The following is a 20,922-nucleotide window of genomic DNA, read 5'->3' as shown; positions in this document are numbered from 1 at the left end:
GCGGTTTAATTGGCTGGGGATGGCTGCAAATATCCATCTGGTAGAGTGGGCCCAGGTTAGCACCAAACTGCAGATTAGGTCTGGAGTGAGACATCACTGTATCCCGTGGAACCAAGCAGATTTGGGAAGCAAGCACTTTTGAAAAGAAGGGTATATATATTTTTATAACAGTACAACACAACAACTGGGTATTGAGTATTGGCTGCAGTAACAAGATAGAAAGAAAGGGGAAAGCAGAGGATCATGTAGCTTAGGCTATTTAGTTTAGCCTCAAAAAGACGACTGCAGGGAGACATGATAGAGGTCTATAAAATCATGCATCGATCGTGTGGAGAAAGTAGATAGAGAAATTCCCCTCCCTCTCACATAACACTAGAACCAGGGGTCATCCCCTGAAATAGATTGCCAGGAAATTTAGGACCAGCAAACGGAAGTACTTTTCCACACAATGCATATCAACTTGTGGAATTCTCTGCCACAAGATGTGGTGACAGCCAACAACCTGGATGACTTTAAGAGGGGTTTGGATAACTTCATGGACGAGAGGTCTATCAATGGCTACTAGTTGGAGGGCTATAGGCCACCTCCAGCCTCAAAAGCAGGATGCCTCTGAGTACCAGTTGCAGGGCAGTAACAGCAGGAGAGAGGGCATGCCCTCAACTCCTGCCTGTAAGCTTCCAGCAGCATCTGGTGGGCCACTGTGTGAAACAGGATGCTGGACTAGATGGGTTTTGGGCCTGATCCAGCAGGGCTGTTCTTATGTAGTCAAGCTACTTCAGAGAAAAATGAAAGTTAATATGTGGCTTGGAGGAGGAATGGAGAAGAGAGAAAAACCAAAGGGAAAACAAAACCTTAATCCAGGAGTCGAAATTGTTTGATTCCTTGGTTGGTGTTAGGATCCAAGCTAGGGTTTCATGGCACATGTGCTGCAACTAGATTCAAAGAGCAGGTGAATGCAATGGCAGTTGCTTGGCTGGCAGCATCAGGCAGTGTCCACTCGTATTCCCACATCTGGACTCACACTGGGTTCTAGGTCTTGGGCAGTTATAGGAATTTTGGAAAGAAGAAAATGAAGGCCAAGGAGTTCTGCCAGTGGGGAAAGTCCAGGTGGATTTGGTGGATTAATAACTCTTATTGTGAGTCAGGGGAGTTGAGCAGTTGCAATCAGCACTGTCTAACAGGAGCACCAAAGTTACATGACTCCAGGTACATCAGTTCAGTCAGTAACTAGGAGTTGCATTACAGCAGGGCTCAACAAATCCCAGCTCTCAGCTCCCCATGACCCCTGGACATTTAAATGTGGTGCCTTAGCCAGGGAAGGCAGACATCAGCCAGGGAGAGGTTGATCCATGGCCTCCTGTTTGCATCCATTTTGCTCAGGTAGGCAATGATGGAGCATGGAGGAGGATGGAGGAGCAAGCAAGGCAGGGCATCTCTGCCCCACCATCGATCAGAGGGTGTTGCTGGCTTGCCAGACGCCAAGCCAGCGCACACACAACACTAATGGAGACATAATGGACACACATAAATAAATAGACTAATCTAAATAAATAGACTAATAAACTAAATAGACACATGAAATTATGAATGCATGACAACTATGAACTAGTGGAGGGAGCGAGGGTAAAAAGGTTCTCTCTGTTTCAACCAGATATCTGAAACCCTGGAGGCTGAAAAAATGAGTCTGGTTTCTAAATGTCTGGGCTGGCTCCTAGATCCCAATACATTGTGTTTATTGAGACCTGCATTAGAATGTGGTTTGTTGGCCTGGTGAGCCTCTCCATTGCCTTGGGACCCTTACTTCCTGGGCAAGCAGTTTAACCACATCCGGATTGCAAGAGCACTGGGTGCAGTTCCCACCTTTCCTAGGCTCCAAGCATAATACCATCTCATTTGCCTGAGTTAGAGGCTGATCTGAAAGTACCTTGGTTCATATCTTCTTTGTGCCTTGATGGCCCTTCTGCTTGTCTTAGATAAAAGCTAAATTATAAGATGTGAGGGGTGGGAAGTGTTCTAGTAACAGATCTGAGCACAGACTGCCTGTTCTCATCTGTAAATAGTTTATATTCAGGGCTGTTTCTGACTTCTATTACATAACGGGCACACCCAATTCAATATTAGAGGGCTTTTTGTCAAAAGCATCAGGGTTTTTTTGCTTTAAACTTTGTTCTTAGATATTAGATATGCAAATATATACAGCAGGGCTACTCAACTACAGCCCTCCAGCTGTTTTTAGACTACAACCCCTAGCCACAGTGACCAGTAGTTAGGTATGATGAGAGTTGTAGGCCAACATCTGCAGGAGGGCCAAAGTTGAATAGCCCTGGTATACAGCGTTCATATTTGTGTCCTGCATATAATCATGCTGTAAGAATTAAAGACAGGACATAAAAAGGATTTTAATTATGTGTAATGGATTATTCTAATGGACTTGCCTTTGCCCAAATGAAACATCCAATTCAGAAAGTTAGGTTTGTTTGGATGACCTTCTCTAATCAATCCTAGTGAGTGATAATATTTGGCAAGCTGATCCCCACCAAAATCCCCCAAATAAGAAAAAAAAAAAACTTAGGGAAAAATTCTGCCAGGCCTTATTTCTATCTTACTACCATCTAAGTGTGTAGCCACAAGGCAGCTCACAATCATTTGGACTGACAGACCCTGTACTCGGAAATCAGGGTCAGCCCTGAACAATGCATAAAACATCAATTTTATACCTGCTATGGTTTTCTGACCACAGGTTTCCCCCAAAAAAATGATTGGCAGTGCCACACAGCATGTACAAATTGTGATCACAAATGCCACCATGACCATGTATACTCCATGAGTTATCATGCCAGGTTTTGCACACATGATGTTTCCGGTTTAGTTGTTCTCTTGTTTTTTATGCCCCATATTGAAACCCTCCTCACATTGTCAGCATTGGCCTAAATTGCTTCCCCTCCTAGACAGCTTCTGACTCACAAACCTCTGTAAGGTCACTTTTAGGACAAGAGGCCTGCTATCTTATATTGTTAATCAGATCCTGTGCTAAAACTTGGTTAAGTCTGCCCAAATATATACTTATTTATATTGATAACTATTGCTATTATGGATTGATATAGAAATTGTGCAACAGAAAATCCAACAATGCTACCCAGAACCTATGCTATATTGTATTATATAAATAACATATGTATAGAGATGAGTAGAAATGTCCAGAATTAATTAATTAATTAATTAATTAATTAATTAATTCGATTTTTATACCGCCTTTCATCAAGCATCTCAAGGCACTTTACAAAAGTTAAAATATAATAAAATCCCATAAAGGTTACATTTAAAACCTTAAAATCAATTAAACATTTAAACCATAAAAAACCAAGAAACAATTAAAAAGAAACAAACACAAGAAAGCTGAGAAACCTGGCAGCCTCTAGGAGGTAAAAGCCTGAGGAAATGTACTACAGTAGGTGAAACTTCCTAATATAACCAGAATAACAAAAACATGATGAATCACTTAGAAATATGAGATGATGATGACTTGTTATTGTATGTGCATATACCCCAGTCCACAACCCCATATAGGCCCTAATATGTACACAAATCATGGTACCTGCAGATTGTCCCAGTAGGGCTTCTAATATATGCACAGAAAGAAATTCACATGTAGATGTACTGTCTCCATGAAAATCAATGGGACAGCTCTTGCAGGCAGTGGAATTTCCTGTGTACAGTGAAGTTGTTGCAACTGTTCAAAAAATGCTGGTTTGGGATGATAGTATGCAAATAGATCTCTGCAAATATAACCTCTTACATAAACTGTAGCACCAGTGTATGCAAGGAATATTTTTTATGATAAACACTATTTAAAATTACATTTTCACTCCAAATGTCTCCCCATCATAAAAAATGTCTACATGAATTCCCACTATGCACCCAGAATGGGGTGTAGTGAAATCAGTGGACTGTGGAAAATGGTTATGTATAAATGTCTCACCCTATGAAAAACCTCCAATCTACCAGGTTTGCTTAGTTATTCGTCTGTGTCTGGCTGTTTGTTATTGACCTTAAAGATAGAATGATGTTAGGTAATGGTGTGAGCAGTGTACCTGCCTCTTCAGGGGTTTAACTCCCAGCTTATTTTGCAGTGGCAGATACATTGGGGGTGGGTGTGTTGTGCTATCACCCTGTTTCCTCCTCCTGTGCTGCTAGTCTTTGACCAGTCTCCACTCCGGGAGAACTCTGGTCATTCCCAGGGAGCAGTCCTTATCATTGGCTGCCTCCTGTTCAAATAGCCCTGTGCAGAGCTGGCAGGATTCCAACCCGCCCTTCGATACCTCCCCCTCTCAAGTCCCATTCCCTACTCCCATTCCTCCCGGGACCCATGGTGCTACCAACGTGATTGCCAGTAGCCCCTCCCCGCCAAAGGCCTTCATAGTACACAATGATCCAATCACGGCCCGCTTGCCTCACCAATGGGTAGGAAGTCGGAACGCCACACCCCCTGTATGCTTCACCATCAGCTGCGGGGCTGCAAGGTACTTTGAACACCATGGCACCCCAACAGATTGTAGAGGATATCATTACTATATTAGCATAGATATATTGGCCAAGGAATCATTCATAGGGTCATTCCATACTGGAAAGAGTAACTTGACTAAGTTGCACATGATTATCTACATTTTGAAATAACAATTTGTATTTTGTATTCGCAACAGGTTATGAACTACATGGAATAGAAAACCTACCCAATGGACCAGGTTTAATTATTTATTACCATGGAGCAATTCCTATAGACTACATGTACTTCTTAGCTAGATTTTATATCCTGAAACGGCAGTGTTGTTACTCAATAGCTGATGACTTTATATTCAAATTACCAGGTGACGTACTTTTGATCATATAAAACAATCATTTATACTGTATCAATATTGTGTATCTAATATACTGCTACCCATTTCCTAAAGTGGTATGAAATTTCAGGGGCAGCCTTTTACAGCTCAGTTTCTTAGTGAGGAAAGAGTACGATTCATCTAGACTGGTGGGTTTTGTGCATGTAGCCACCTGCTATCAAAAACCATCAGTGCTCATTTGAGCAAGCATTGCCCAACCATCAGTGTGAATTAAGGTAATATATTATGTTGTTCCATTAAACAAGAGTAGAGAACTTGCTGGAGCGGAATGATGCAAAAGAATCGCTACAGGCATATCTCCTTGCAAGCTAGGGATGTGTCCGAACTGGTGGTCTTTTTCCAGACCGCCAACCTGCTCCGGTGGTTTGGATGTGGGGTTACCGTTAAGCGACCGGGAGGGTGCTCTTACCCCACCCCACCCTGTTTGCCCCCCACCAGCACTGTGTCCAAAATAGCTGCACAAGGTGCCAGGCGTACCTTCTTGACGCCTCGGTCAGCATCAGACTGGAAGTGGCCGGTGCACATGTCACACACGCACACTGGCCACTTCCAGTCCGACGCTGACCGAGGCAATGAGAAGGTATGCTTCCGCCCCACACAGTGATTTTGGGCACAGTGCTGGTGGGGAAAACACAGTGGATGGGGGTAAGAGCACCCTTCCAGTCCCTTAAAGGTAACCCCCCCGCCGCCAAACCATCAGTCAGATGGTTCATACACATCACTGTTGCAAGCATCTACATGCACACCAAGGTTGTAAGGAGAGTAGTGCCTTCTTCTGAGTTCTTTTCATATTGTATCCTCATCATCAAACAAGGGAAATTTGTACAACTATGTATGTGATATTATCATGGTTTTGTGGGGCAGATTAAACCTTAGTTTGGTTTAACATGACATAGCAATTGCAAAGACCAGTGTATGCTGAGGAAAACTACTTTGCTAAATCCAACAGCAGTAAAAAAAAAAAAATTAGTATATTCAAATATCTATTTAAGAAGTCCCTAACTTATAAATGAGCTGTGTTCCAAAAGTTCGTTTGTAAGTCAGACGTTGATAACTTGGAACACATATACTGTAGTTCCCAGAGTATAAGTGTGGGTTGGCACTTGTAAATTGAGGGCTTGTTTATTATAATCTGTTTAATATAATATATAAGCTTCGTTTGTATGTATAAATGTTTGTAGGTTGGATGTTTGCAGCTCAGTGACTGCTTGTATATAGTTTTTTCCATCTACATCTTGTTAAATTTGTGCGGCAGGTGGAAGCCACAGGATTGTAAAAAGGAGTCTGAGAAGTGTTTAGAGAGTCCAAACAATGCTAATATGGAAAAGGTTTTCTTTTATATGTTGAAACTTTAACATTTGTAGTGCCCTTCCCCTTAAAGTTAAATATACCTCCCCTTTGACCTCAGTATTCAGTTTAACAGGATCCACACCCAGTGCTCCAGTTGATGCAGAGCAGCCATTTGAAATCTTCAATACCAGAGTCTGTTAGATGTTTGTGTGACAGGCCTCCCACTCCTACCTGCTCCCTCACAGCCATTCTGTCCCATCGGCTGGTCTCCTGATGGTTCACCAATACAACGGCTCTTCTCTTCTCCCCTCTATCCCTTCTGTCCTTTTCCTCTTTTCAGCTCCCTTCCTTCCTAGGCTCCTTAACTGCTTCCTTCCCAACATCCCAACCCATGGCAACAGTTTTTTAGACCCACTTGCCTGGCTACTCCGACATCAGCCACATTTGCTCCTGAGGGAGGTGGAACGTTATCCCTCCAGCAAGGCCTTTCAGTTTGTAATCCAATTTACCATAGTTTTAGGCTTCCTGTATTTATTTAGCGAACACTCAGTGTTATAGAAGCGGTATTTAAACATCCATTGTAGTCACAGTATTATCAGATTAACACCACATCACAGAAACACCAGCCCTTAAGATGAATTTCTTTAGCCTGGCTTTTAGTAATCTTTGAATGTTTTAAATTACTGTTGTTTTAAAAGTTTGTTTTTATTTTATCTTGATTGTATTTATTGTTGTGTACCGTCTAGAGCCTTTGAGTCAGGTGGTATATAAATAAAATAAATAAATAATGAAGAATGACAGTACTACACCATCCAAAACAGAATAACTTTGTCAGAAATGAAAATGCAGTACAGAGGTTTTCTCCTTTTTGCTTTTCTTTTTTCTCTCTTAAACCTGTTGAACCTTGATGCAGTGCCACCTCAAAGGCCTTCTCTTCTTTCAGTACACTTTGATAGATACATGTTTTTAAGTTGGACTTAATCCAGACAAGAGGTAAGTGATGTTGGACAGTAGGCCAGAGGCTCTGGGAGCACACCATCAAGTTGTTGTCAAAGGAGTACATGTTGTAGTGGAGCAGATATGAAGCATGGACAGACCTGGATCCATGACTTCATTGAAGAAGAAGTGGCAAAGGAGCATATGAGCTATTTTTATCCGTTAATCTACTTTGTGAAGAGCCAAGGCCTTGCTGCAACAGTTACTTGTGCCTTTATAACCACAAGGATTGACTACTCAATGCCCTCTACATGGGACTGTCCTTGAAGATAGTTCAGGGGCTGCAGCTAGTGCAGAATCCTACAGCCCACTGTTGGTGGGTATTGGTAGGGAGGAACTCTCCCCCAAGCCTATTGTATTTCCTTTCTCTTCTTGTATTTTTCTTGCATTTAATCCATTTTCTCAAATATAGTCCAGATTCTCATTCTGAGTACTATCCAGAGCTCCACTGATGCAATATGCACCAGTGCAAGGCACCTTCCCCACTCCCTCTTCCCTTCTGAAGCTTCATGAGACCCTGACAAGCTATTGCTAAGGCTTGAGTCATTGGAGCAATGGCATGGGATGTGGCACAAGGGGCTGAAGGAAGGGGGAGTATCTTGAAACTGAACAGAGTGGTGCCTCTGCTAGTTATTCTCATGGTCTCCATATTTTCACTTTCCTGCCCCTTCAGCCCACCTGCAGGAAGCAGGTGGCTTTTATCCAACAATTTGGACAGAAAATATATCCTAAGCAACAAACATCTACATCTTTACACATCTGGCATTTTGGCCATCAGCCAATGTAAAAAACAGAGCGATTTCCTATTAAAGGTTCCTTCCTGCAGCTCTTTCCTTATTTCTCATGGGGACAGTTCATATGATGGAGACAATGTCTGTTAACATTTTAAATTCTAGATGATTACAGTGCTCACATTCCCAATGTCCAGTTGTGTGAAACCCAGAAATGTTTGTTGGTCGATTCGGCACTGTGTCAACCTGATAATCTAAAATTTCTGGCTACTGATGTTGGGTAAATGTCATGTTGGCATGGTGCCAACCTGACATTGCTGGATATGTCTCAGTTCACATGACTAAAGATCAGGAGTGCGTGCACCATGCAAATCTACTATTTAACATTTAACAGACATTGTTTCTGTCATGTGAACCAGCCCATGGATTTGTGAGCCTAAGTATAACCTAGACTCATAAATCCAAGGTTAGGATGCTCATACCTGACTTCAACCAAGTTTAGGATAACCCCCAACTCAGGCCTCACACTTTAGTCTTCCTTTTTTTTTTTTAACTGTCTCAGTTCCAGGACAATAATTTCCCAAAATTAAGGAAGGCTTTAATGCAATATTAAGTGCACATATGAAGTAGCTATATATTATTTTAAGACTTTATATGTTATTTATTTCTTACAGGCCTTAAAATGTTAGCAGCTGTGATGTGTGTAAAGCATAAAACGAGGGAAGAATGCTTAACTGCTCTGAAAAATGGCCATCTACTTGGAATTTCACCAGGGGGAGTGCGAGAAGCATGCTTTAGTGATGAATCCTACAAACTTGTATGGCATAAACGTAAGGGTTTTGCTGAAGTGGCTATAGATGCTAAAGTGGTAAGTACTACGCATGCATGATTGTATAGCCAGTAAGGATGTGCAAATAGATTTGAGGTCAAATTGATTTGACTCAAGTCTGGTCTATTCAAGTGATTCAACCTCGAAATGAATCTGCCCAATCACCCCTGGCTAAATTTGAGCTCAAATTGAATCTCCCCTGATTCAATTCAAATCAATTCGAGATTGGAGTTTCGTGCTTCCCTTATTCATTTCCCCTGATTCCTAGCTTTCATTTAACAAAGAAAAAGGGGGGGGGGAGCTCTAGCCCTTGTAGAAGTGGAGTTATGGAGCAAAATGTGTGGTCACTATTTTTGAGGTGTTTAGACTCTTTGGTGTGTAATGACTTTTTTCATAATGAATCCATATGAAGATTCATTATTATTATTATTATTTTACATTTATATCCCGCTCTTCCTCCAAGGAGCCCAGAGTGGTGTACTACATACTTGAGTTTCTCTTTCACAACAACCCTGTGAAGTAGGTTAGGCTGAGAGAGAAGTGACTGGCCCAGAATCACCCAACTAGTTTCATGGCTGAATGGGGATTTGAACTTGGGTCTTCCCGGTCCTAGTCCAGCACTCTAACCACTACACCACGCTGGCTCTCCACCAAAGAGTGGAGAGTACACACCAAAGAGTCTAAATACTTCAAAAATTCCTGAACTGAGTAGCCCACTGAGTACCCCCATTTTGCCTTGTGTATGGGGAGGAATTAGTGGCACCCCATGTGCCAACTATCCCCACCCCCACCCCACCCACAAGCCGGTAGGGTATTCAGGAACACAGGAAGCTGCCATACACTGAGTCAGACCATTGGTCTATCTAGCTCAGTATTGTCTTCACAGACTGGCAGCGGCTTCTCCAAGCCGCCACTAATTCTCCCCCACCCGCAAGGTAGTTGGCTATTCAGTTTAGGAATTTTTGAAGTGTTTGGACTTTTCGGTGTATAATGAATTCTTATAGGGATTGCACACCAAAGAGTCCAAACACTTAAAAAATTGACTGCACATTTTGCTCCAGAGCTCCACTTCTACAAGAGCTAGAGCTTAGCTTATTTTTTTTAATGAAAGCTGGGGATCTGGGTTTGGGATATGGTTAGGGCTGCTTCAAATCCCCATTATTCAGATCCCCAGTGAAATATACAAAACTACTAAAAAAATTAAAAAATCATTAAAAAATTCACGAAGTGCCCCAGTACCTTGAAATTTGGGAGGTAGGTGACACCCTTGGGGCCCTACCCACCACCTCAATTTGGTGCCCCCTGGACCTTTAAAAGTGGGTCAAATTGATTCAAATCCAAATCAGATCTAATCCAACTTGAATCAAATCTGATCAGATTCATGTTTGCAGATTCAAATCCAAAACAAATCTAACTGATTTGATTCAGACTCAAATTGAATTGCAAAAATTGATTCATGCATATCCCTAATAGCCAGATTGTTTTGGATGTTCATGTTATGTTGAACAAAATATGCAATGGAACAGCTGGAAGATATAGATATACACATATACACATATTAGCTTTATCCTAGGCTTTATCTTTATCTCAGGCCTGAGAGACCACTATTACTATCTAGCCTACCCAGTTATTAAACAAGACCTGGACTGGACCTTGTCTGTCCAATTAAATTTAATCCCCATCTCTTGGGCCATTAGGCATATTCTAAGTAGATCTACAGTACTTAAACCCTAGCAAGAAAACAAAGGGTCACACAAGATTTATGACATTGCACTCCTATTGTTATCCATAAATAATTATAATGTGTATTCATCAAAAGATGAACATTTTATTTTTATTAGCTGTGGTTGGCTCCCCCCAGGAAATTCTTTTCCTGCTCAGTTCCTGCACGTTGTGTCTTTTCAATTTGGACTGATTCCCTCTAGATTTTGGGGGGGTTGGGTGGGGTGGGAACAATTTTGCTGCGTGCAGATAGTTGAAGTGGGGAGAAGGGAACATATAATTTTATTTGTGCAAGCTTCCTTCTGCTCATGCTACTCAGGATCTAATTTCATATTACTGTTTTGGCCCAGTTAAAGTTTCTGAACACTTTTCATGGACAGCCCACATAGGGCATATTACCACAGTCAAGCCTAGAAGTTACTAGAGTTCGCCTTTTACAGGAAAGACTGCAAATGAGCTGAGGGTTGTAAAAGGTGCTTGGAGTCAATGCCTCCACCTCAGTCTCTAAAAGCAGTTCTGGATCAAGGATCACCCCCAAACTTCAAACTTGATCTTTCAGAGAAGTGCAGTTCCATCCAGCACAGGCTGTACATCTATTTCTGGATCTGATGGTCCAACCAACAGTACTTCCATCTCTGCATTACATTTCAGTTTGTTCTCCCCGACCCAGGTGAGATGGTTTTCACTGTCTCCCTACAGCCTGATAATGTAGATAAGAGAGAGATATGTGTGTGTCATTAACATACAGATGACTCTTCAACCTACATCTCCAAAAGAATTTATCCAACGATTTTCATCCCATAAACTGGGAGCCCATCTTTTTAACAAGTGTCATAAACCATCAGCTCAGGTACCCAGTAGACATTTTTGTGTGTGTATGCACACAAATTTAAATGTTACAGTTATGAGACCATCTACTGCAGTCACTGACCTGTAGCCAGACTAAATTATTCATGAGTATTCCCACTGAAATTAATGGGACAGGTTTGCTTGTCCTATTAATTTCAATAGAAGTAATTGGGGCTAATTCTCTAAAGCCTGTTAGTCAGGCCGGGGGAAGGGGTACACTAAGCTTCAGTGTCTAGCCAGTCTATCAGGAGCGGAGAAGAACGGTCTTCACCTCCTGCCTTCCCTTCTGCAGCAGACACGTCACTGAGGATGTATTGGCTTCAAGAATAGGGAGGCCAAAGGGCTCTGAGTACCCTCGGAGTCCCTCAAGTACTTCTAGGGGTACTAGTATCCTCTGTTGGGAACCCCTACCATAAACCAAAGGCCATGAGGAAGAGCAGTGGTTCCCCAGTGGCACCTTGTAGAAATCACTCTCCAAAAATGAGCAGAACCATTTAAAAGTGGTGCCCCCCAAACCCATTCCCATAGTGCAGCTCAGAAAGATACCTTTTAGTCTAAAACTGAAGAGGCCTAGAAATGATCTATATAAACTACATTGTAAATTTTTAACTATCACTTTTTCTTTTCTTCCTTAGCCCATCATTCCAATGTATACTCAAAATACACGGGAAGGATTTAGGGTCTTTGGAAATACAAGTAAGGCAAACTTGCTGTGTTTAACAAATGTTAGTCTGTGCCTGAAATTTTGTATTGCTGCATCTGTAGTTCCCTGTCTATTTCCAAATGGGGACATTTTTGTATGAATTTCTAGGCACTCCCACAGGTATTAAGAGCTAGCAGATGGATCTGGACTCTTGTTTTTAAATTAAACTTCTATGTTGATAGAAGATTTAATTTTTTTTAAAAAATCATTTAAATAATAACTTTTAAAAGTAAGAATTTTCATTTAGAATTAAGTTCTACCAAAACCACTGAATACAGAAAGTAGTCTCAGTCCTGCAAATTCCTTTACACATGCCCTAGTGTACCTGTGCAAACAGAAACCTCACTTCAGTTTCTGAAGAGCAATTTGCTTGATCTGCATTGGAAGCTATGGGACGTCTTTAGATTGGAGACAGCCTCCCCCAGTGCAGTGATCATTCTGGGTTTAGGAGCTCCAGTGAGCTGAAGCTCACAAGGGCATTCCCTCTACAAGTAGAAACAGCTCTGAATGTGCAAGAAGATGGACATGTGGACACGTCCACCTGTTCAAGTGAAGGGCAGCACCTTTGTAGATGAGGCACCTCCAAGTGTGTATCTCATTATAAACAGAGCTGTGGACTGTGATACCATATTAATGTGATGCAGTCAAAACACATTATTAGATTAAAAGAATTTGGAGATTTTTACGTGTTTGTTGAACATTAAATGCTTCTGAATTTATTGTTGTTGTTACTGGTAAAATGAAAATTGTTATTTTGGTTCCATTCAGGTCTATCTCTTTAATGAACTGTCTATCTATCCCTTTAATGAAACAGAACTAACTAGATGGCTATATGAACGTTTTCGAATGTCAGCCCTTCCTCCATATGGCGGATTTCCTGTCAAATTTCGTACATATATTGGAAAACCCATTCCTTATGATCCCAATATAACTGCTGTGGAATTAGCTGAAAAGGTAATTTATCTTTTAAAACTTTCTTTCTACATATTCAAACATCTTTAATACCTAGCTTATTGTGAATGTACTATTACAATATTTCTGTTAAAAAGAACAAGAGAGGAAATATTTCATTAGCTTAAATATTCTGTCAATGCATTAACCAAACACTAGAGCAAAGTTTTTTTTATGCTTGTATTTTAAATCTTTAGTCAGACTCATGTTTTTATATTTTAGCTTAATATTTTAACTTTGTATTTTTATAGTCTTGTTTTAATTTTTCTGTGAACCGCCTTGGGATTGTTTTAATGAAAGGTGATATATAAATCTAACAATAAATAAATAAATTTCAGTATCTTTGCAAAAGGAGGAGAGCTGGTCTTGTGGTAGCAAGCATTATGTGTCCCCTTAGCTAAGCAGGGTCTGCCCTGGTTGCATATGAATGGGAGATTAGAAGTGTGAGCACTGCAAGATATTCCCCCTCAGGGGATGGAGCCACTCTGGGAAGAGCAGAAGGTTTCAAGTTCCCTTCCTGGCTTCTCCAAGATAGGGCTGAGAGAGATTCCTGCCTGAAACCTTGGAGAAGCTGCTGCCAGTCTGTGAAGACAATACTGAGCTTGATAGACCAATGGTCTGACTCAGTGAGGCTATTCCCATGATCACTGGAAAGTGGGCTAAGGGAGTTTATCCTGCTTTTCTGTGATCATGGGGACCACTGGGCGGGTCCGGTGCTCCCAAGGTGGCTAGCCCACCTAAAACACCATCCCCTTAAACGAGGTTAATGGAGCAGGTGCTCCACTAACCTTGTCTTCCTGCTCATGTGTTGCTGCAGCGCGCAATGACACACAAGTAGGCCCCCGACCAGGAGGCTGCAAGCGGCCTCCCAGCATCGGAGGTCCCCCCAGAATGTCCTGTGCACTCATTTATTTATTTGTTTGTTCAGTTTTTAGACCACCCTTACAAAATAGCTCAGTCCAGCATCCTGTTTCACACAGTGGCCCACCAGATGCTGCTGGAAGCCTACAGGCAGGAGTTGAGGGCATGTCCTCCCTCCTGCTGTTACTCCCCTGCGACTGGTACTCAGAGGCATCCTGGGACTTCCCCGATCCCTGCAGCCTCCACCAGCTCTGCGACAGAGCCAGCAGTCATGTGGGCGGCTGATCCGGCCGCCCAGGGCTACACATTCGATTGCCTGTGGGGAGAGCAGGCTAAGCCCGCTCTCCCCGGAGACTTGCCAGAAAATCGTGAGAAGAGCTTCAGTATATGGCAGCTTCCTATGTTCCTAACTCAGTTATGCATATTTTCTAAAAACATCTAGGAAGCAATGCGATACTATATATGGGAATGATTTTATAATAACTAAAATTCTAGTGCTCTTTGTAGATGGCAATGAGGTCTTTTTGCTGGGGGGGCGAGGTGGGTCTGTGGGTGAGGCAGGTGTCTGCTACCATCCAGATTTCAAAGAAATGGGTAAAAGGGGTGATTTTTAAAGGATTTCTGAAGTTTGCGCATCTTTAAGCTTTTTCCCCATAGGGAATAATGGGGATTTCAGCAGCCCCATAACTCCACTTGAGGGGCACCAGTGTGGCCCAGAGCAAGTGGTGGTGTAGTGCACATAGGGTGCCAACCACCCACAAGTCCATGGGGCACTGGGCTTTTGTCAGTGTGGCATAGTGGTTAGAGTACTCGACTAGGACCAGGGAGTCCTGAGTTCAAATCTCCATTCAGCCATGATACTTGCTGGGTGACTCTGGGCTATTGAAAGAGAAATAAAACCATTATAGATTACTAGCTGGCCCGGGTGCAGAGCATCTGTGCCTCTAATTCTCGCTTGTTCTCGGCCCCCCCCCCAGTTCTCAGCCCCCCTTCCTCTCTCCAATTTTTCTCTCTCTAGCCAGCTGCTTTTTCCGGCTGGCCACTGCTTTCTCCCCACCCCCGGCCACTTTTGCTTTCTCTTTCCCCTACTGAGAGCCCCTGGTGGCGCAGTGGTAAAAACTGCTGCCCTGTAATCAGAAGGTTACAAGTTCGATCCTGACCAGGGGCTCAAGGTTGACTCAGCCTTCCATCCTTCCGAGGTCGGTAAAATGAGTACCCAGAATGTTGGGGGCAATATGCTAAATCATTGTAAACCGCTTAGAGAGCTCCGGCTATAGAGCGGTATATAAATGTAAGTGCTATTGCTACTGCCGCTGCTTCCTCTCCCCACCTGCCGCTGCTGCTGTTTTCTCTTCCCGCTTCTTCCTGTTTCTTCTGCTGCTGTTTTCTCTTCCCGCTTCTTCCTGTTTCTTCTTCCTGTTTTCTCTTCCCATTCTCTGGCCTGTCTGTTGGCCTTATGTTCCCCGCCACAGCCGCTTTTGTCTCTCCCTCCCCTCGCTCGCAAACTCTTGCGAGAGCTGCGACACATGTAATTAGCGATGGCAACGGGTACGTCTAAGAGAATTATATAAATAGATTTTGCACTCTGAATTCAAATGTAAAATGCTTATAAAATGGCAGCTGTAATAATCTAGAAACAGAATATAAAAACTTGGCATGCCTATTGCAGTGTTACTCTGCTTTGAAATATATAACCCAATCTAACCATTTGTTTTGAGAATTAGAACTTGGATATCCACATGGAAGCTTTCCAACTACAATAATCTTGCCGTACATTTCATATTTGGGAAACCAGATGCCCTTATGTATTCCTTTCCATGTGGAACTGTTCTTTGACATGCATGGGACAGCTCCTACATGCAAGAATTAACTTGTGTTTGTCTCATATTTTAATGTTTGTTTTAAGCTGCACAGAGAACAATTTGTTATGCAGAGGCTAACAAAGTTTATTATATTATTATTCTTGTTGTATTGTGCACTAAGTACAAGCACAGCTTGATCAGAGCACAAGTACCTATTGCTAATAATCTAATGGACTCCCATCATACCAAAGAAAACAGTCTCCAGCATAGCCTTATTCTTAGTGCCCCTTCAGATTGCATAGGTTCACTTCAGAACAAAGCATGGTTTAGTGTTGTGTGTGGGAGCTGAGGCGACTTGCACACTCTACCCTCCCCATAAGTATGAAGGGAGAAAATTTCAAGCTTCTTCTTGTAGCCCATTACAATCTGCTACTAGGGGTGTGCAATTCGGATTTTTGGTGTTTCGATTCGATTTGGATCCGAACCGAAACACCCCCAATTCGTTTTGGATCCGAATCTGGCCCTTCCAAATCACCCCTGATTCGATTCGGATCCGAATTAATCCGAATCCGAATCAATTCAGATTTTAAAAAATGGGTCCTGGGGCCAAAAGAGTGGGGTGGGGTGGTAGTGCCTAATGGGTGGAAGCTACCACCCAAATTTCAGAGGGATTGGGCAGAGGGCTGGTTTTTGGTGAATTTTTGAAGTTTTAGTGTCTTTGGGGCAGATTGGGGGCATAACGTGGGATCTGGGCAAAAAGAGTGGGGTGGGGTGGTAGTTCCTAATGGGTGGAGGCTACCAACCCAATTGCAGAGTGATTGGGCAAAGGGCTGATTTTTGGTGAATTTTTGAAGTTTACGCGTCTTTAAGGTTTCCCCCCATTAGGTATAATGGAGGGTGTATCGATTCACGTCAGGGGGAAAGAGGTGGCCTAGAGCAGTGTGGGGTTGGTGGTAGTGCAAGGTAGGGGCAAGGAAGCTACCTGAATTTTTCAAAGGATTTTGGCAGAGGGCTGATTTTTGGTGAATTGTTGAAGTTTACGCGTCTTTAAGGTTTTTCCTCATAAGGTATAATGGAGCTTTCAGCAGCCCCATAAGTGCACTTGGGGGGTCCTGGGGTGGCCCAGAACGAGTGGTGGTGTAGTTCACATAGGGTGCCAACCACCCCCATGGGTTTCTAACCCATGGGGTACAGGGTTCTCTTGTTTCTGAGGTGTTCTGAGTGTAGATTCTATGATAGCAAATGAGAGTGGATTCATGGTGTCTCATTGAAAATCTCATTTGCTATCATAGAATCCACACTCAGAACACCTCAGAAACAACAGAACCCTGTACGCCATGGGTTAGCAACCCATGGGGGTGGTTGGCACCCTATGTGCAATACACCACCACTCGCTCTGGGCCACCCCAGCACCCCCCAAGTGCAGTTAAGGGGCTGCTGAAACCTCCATTACACCTTATGAGGAAAAACCTTAAAGATACGTAAACTTTAACAATTCACCAAAAATTAGCCCTTTGCCCAATCCCTCTGCAATTGGGGTGGTAGACTCCACCCATTAGGAGCTACCACCCCACCCCACTCTTCTGCCCCCGATCCCACGTTATGCCCCAAATATGCCACAAAGACCCCAAAACTTCAACAATTCACCAAAAATCAGCCCTTTGCCCAGTCCCTCTGCAATTGGGGTGGTAAACTCCAACTATTAGGCGCTACCACCCCACCCCACTCTTCTGCCCCCGATCCCATGTTATGCCCCAAATATGCCACAAAGACACTAAAACTTCAAATATTCACAAAAAATCAGCCCTCTGCCCAATCCCTCTGCAATTGGGGTGGTAGCCTCCACCCATTAGGCACTACCACCCCACCCCACTATTTTGCCCCTGGGACCCGAAATTCGAGTAGACTTCACATCAGACCTTTTTGCATTGAAGTCAATGGGAGGCAAAAAGGCGGGAAATTCAAATAGACGTCATTGCTCAAAATGGAGGGGAAAGAAGCAGGCATTTATTGGCCACAAAATGGAGGGCTGAAACAACAGATATTTTGGAGCTGAAACAGGGGTGATTTGTTTCGGCTCCGAAAAATTTCGGAGGGCTAGAAGGGTGATTCGGTTCTGATCTGAATCACCCGAAATTGGCTGTTTCGGGTACAGATCGTTCTGTACCCGAAACGTTTCGCACATCCCTATCTGCTACTTCCTCTTTCATCTGGAAACCTAAAACTGTGGAATGTACCAGATGGCAAATGGAAGCCTTAAATCTCTTCCTTTCATGCACAGAAAAGATCACAGCCTCTCAACTGCTTTTTGCTTGATAAGAGGTGCTTCTGATTTTAAGCATGCTTTTTGAACAATGCATTTAGACAAGTGTGTAGCTTGGCCCTTTGGGGCCATGGCTATTTTCAACATTCCGGCTGAAGATGGTCCACAAAGTGGCAATTAGCAGCAAATACCTGCTTTGGAAGCAGCTGGAACTGTAGTTCTGATCAGAATCGACCCCCTCACCTGTACAGTTGCCTTTTGCTCAATAAGAGGCACTTATGATGTTAAGCATGCCTCTAGCTGAACATGTAGTTTGATCCTTACATGTTTCGTTTAAAGGTATTTAATTTATTACATTTAAATAAATAAATAAATAAATAAATTTAATGAAAACTAATTTTTATATGCATTTTTAAAAGTGCCAAGTGTCCAAGTGCTTGTCAGTACTTTGCACATTTTTTAAAGCCAGAACACTGGAAAGCAGCAATAGTTTTGTTCTTCATGAACAACTGAATGGAGATGTGGTTGCCTCTTTTCCTTTTTATCTACACAGGACTTGCAGTGAAAGCTAAAAATTAAGGAATATCTCTGCAGGGGTTAACTTCCAGGGCTATGGCTCTGAATAGCTACCTGCAATGTACTGATTTCACTTTACTATTTTAGTGTATTACATTCCATGTCCATGGAACTATAATTACAGTAAAATGCTCAATTTTCTTTTATGGTTTTCTTTACTTTCATTTTCAGACAAAGACTGCACTCCAATCATTAATTGAAATGCATCAGCAAATTCCTGGAAGCATCTATAATGCTTTAAAAGAAAGACTTCACAAAGAAAAGAAAGAAGATTAGAACAGGAGCCTCCAACCTTACAAAGAAGATGAGCCTTTTTGTTTTTGTCTTTTACCACAATATTTTGAGTGCCACATCGTGTGTGTGTGTGTGTGTATAATGCAAATGCACATGTGCATGCGCGTGCACACACAGACACACCTGTGACAGTAATTGTGACTGACATAACAGAAAGAAAAATGTTGGTGAATCAAATGCAGCCCTCTTAGCCCCTTCTATTCTGTCTGTTACTCATTACCAAAACAATTTAAGAACTATATATACATGTTGTTGCTATTTTTCTATTGCTATTTTTTAATTATTATTTTGCTATTTTTCTATTCCGACACCTTCTAGTGCAGCTTCTGCAAGAAGTTTAGAGAACTTCTTGATATTTGATGAATGCACTGTGATTTTCATTTCAATCTATCAATTTTATTACAGCCATAGGCCATACAAAAGACATAAAAAAGGATTAAAACAAAATATTATAGTAAAAATAGTAAACATATTATAGTATTACAGTACATAGTAAACATAATAAAACAGAATATGTTTCCAGGTATGACACGAGACTCACATCTTTCAGTTGGTTTCTTTGTTGTTGATTTTTTTACTACTAAATTCACGTTAGAGAACACTTGCTCACACAAGTATATTAAACCAAAAAGAGTTTGGTTGTTTTATAAGCAAAGGAGAACCGTGCCTTTATTAGACTTCTTAGGGTGGCCAGGGTATGTATGTATTTAAACAAACTCTATATAGACTAAATAGCCACTGAAACCAGTTATGAAGATAGAATGCCAGCAGGGGAGGGGATGCTTCCCACTGTATGTATACATGCACATGCATACATGCACCAGAGTGCTGCATGTATGGCTATCTGCCTGAGGAGCAGAAGTTGTGGGTGTGTTCTCAGTACAAAGAGCTCCTGGGCTCTCAGGAAACAAGTTCGTTCCCTTAAAGCCAAGGTGGCTGACCCAGAGAAGCTCAAGGAGATATGTGGGTAAGACCCACAGGGACATGATAAGAGGCATCCCACTCCCGGGCTGACAGCGCCTCTGCTGTCATGGAGAATGAAGGTCTCAGAGAAGGAGGATATCAGTCTGAGAAAGAGGAGAAAGTTTCCTTAGAAAGGACCCCTTCCTTGAATGATACACCATTATCCTCTCACACAGAAGATACTCCTCTGAGGGTTGGGGGCATCCTAGGAGTAGGTGATTCAGTTGTTAGGGGCATAGAGAGATGGGTTTGTGACCCGCATGTAGACTGCAGTGACATGCCTGCCTGGTGCAAAGGTTGTGGATGTCATGCAGCATCTAGATAGACTATTAGGCAGTGCTGGGGAGGAGACAGCTGTTGTGGTGCACATCGACACCAACAATGTTGGGAAATGCAGCTGGGAGTTCCTGGCAGTCAAATTTAGGCTACTAGGTAACATATAGAAGTCCAGGACCTCCAGGGGTGGCATTCTCTGAAGTACTACCTATTCTGTGTGGAGAGCCAACGAGACAGGTGGAACTGACGGGTCTCAATGCGTGGATGAAATGGTGATTTTGGGAGTAGGAGTTTAGATTTGTTAGGCACTGGGATACATTTTGGGGCAATCAAAGCCTTTACAAAAGGGACGGGCTCCACTTGAACCATGACAGAACCAGACTAGGGGTGTGCAAACTAAAGAACCAGTTTGCACTTGAACTGCCTTCATTTGAGTGGTTCAACCTCACACCCAATCAGGCCTGGTTTGGTCCGAAGTCAGACTGAACCTCTTGGGCCGGATAGGGCCTGGATTGAGGGTGGGGGGTTGTTCAGTTTTTAGTTTTAAAAAATGACTTACCACCTGGCGAGAACATCGGTGGCCCTCGAGGGGTGTTGTGGCAGCCACGGGGGGGGGGGTCCTCTGGCATCTCCCTTCCCCCACCGGTCTACTCCCACCTGTTTTGTTCTGGTGCTGTTTTGGCCCTCTGTGAGCATGCAACGGTCATTTTCAAGGCCACCACACATGCGTGCAGCCTATTTCAGATTCAAACCAAACCGGGCAAATCAGTTTTGTGCACATCCCTAAAACAGACTGCTGGTGCTTAAAATGCAAAAGATCACAGAACAGATTTTCAGATGATGATGGGGATTGCCAACGGGAACTGGGTGGTATCTGGTTTGGCAAGCAAAATCTAAGCGGTGAGGGTGCAAACTTTTCAT

At 42.7% G+C, this 20,922-nt stretch overlaps 1 protein-coding gene across 1 annotated transcript in view; it reads left to right on the top strand.

The window, feature by feature from the left end:
* LOC128322067 (transmembrane protein 68-like) overlaps positions 1–19,304 on the top strand; it is a 33,204-nt gene extending 13,900 nt beyond the window's left edge. Inside the window, exons 3-7 of the mRNA XM_053242781.1 lie at positions 4,701–4,865; positions 8,587–8,780; positions 11,948–12,008; positions 12,830–12,969; positions 18,640–19,304. Of these exons, the coding sequence (XP_053098756.1) occupies positions 4,701–4,865; positions 8,587–8,780; positions 11,948–12,008; positions 12,830–12,969; positions 18,640–18,744 (665 nt within the window). The 3' untranslated portion in view covers positions 18,745–19,304. The remainder of the gene's footprint in view (positions 1–4,700; positions 4,866–8,586; positions 8,781–11,947; positions 12,009–12,829; positions 12,970–18,639) is intronic.
* The last annotated feature ends 1,618 nt before the right edge of the window (positions 19,305–20,922 follow it).

This window comes from Hemicordylus capensis, chromosome 4 (assembly GCF_027244095.1).
Source record: "Hemicordylus capensis ecotype Gifberg chromosome 4, rHemCap1.1.pri, whole genome shotgun sequence".
Lineage (NCBI taxonomy): Eukaryota > Metazoa > Chordata > Lepidosauria > Squamata > Cordylidae > Hemicordylus > Hemicordylus capensis.
This window is presented reverse-complemented; position numbering and strand designations above follow the sequence as displayed.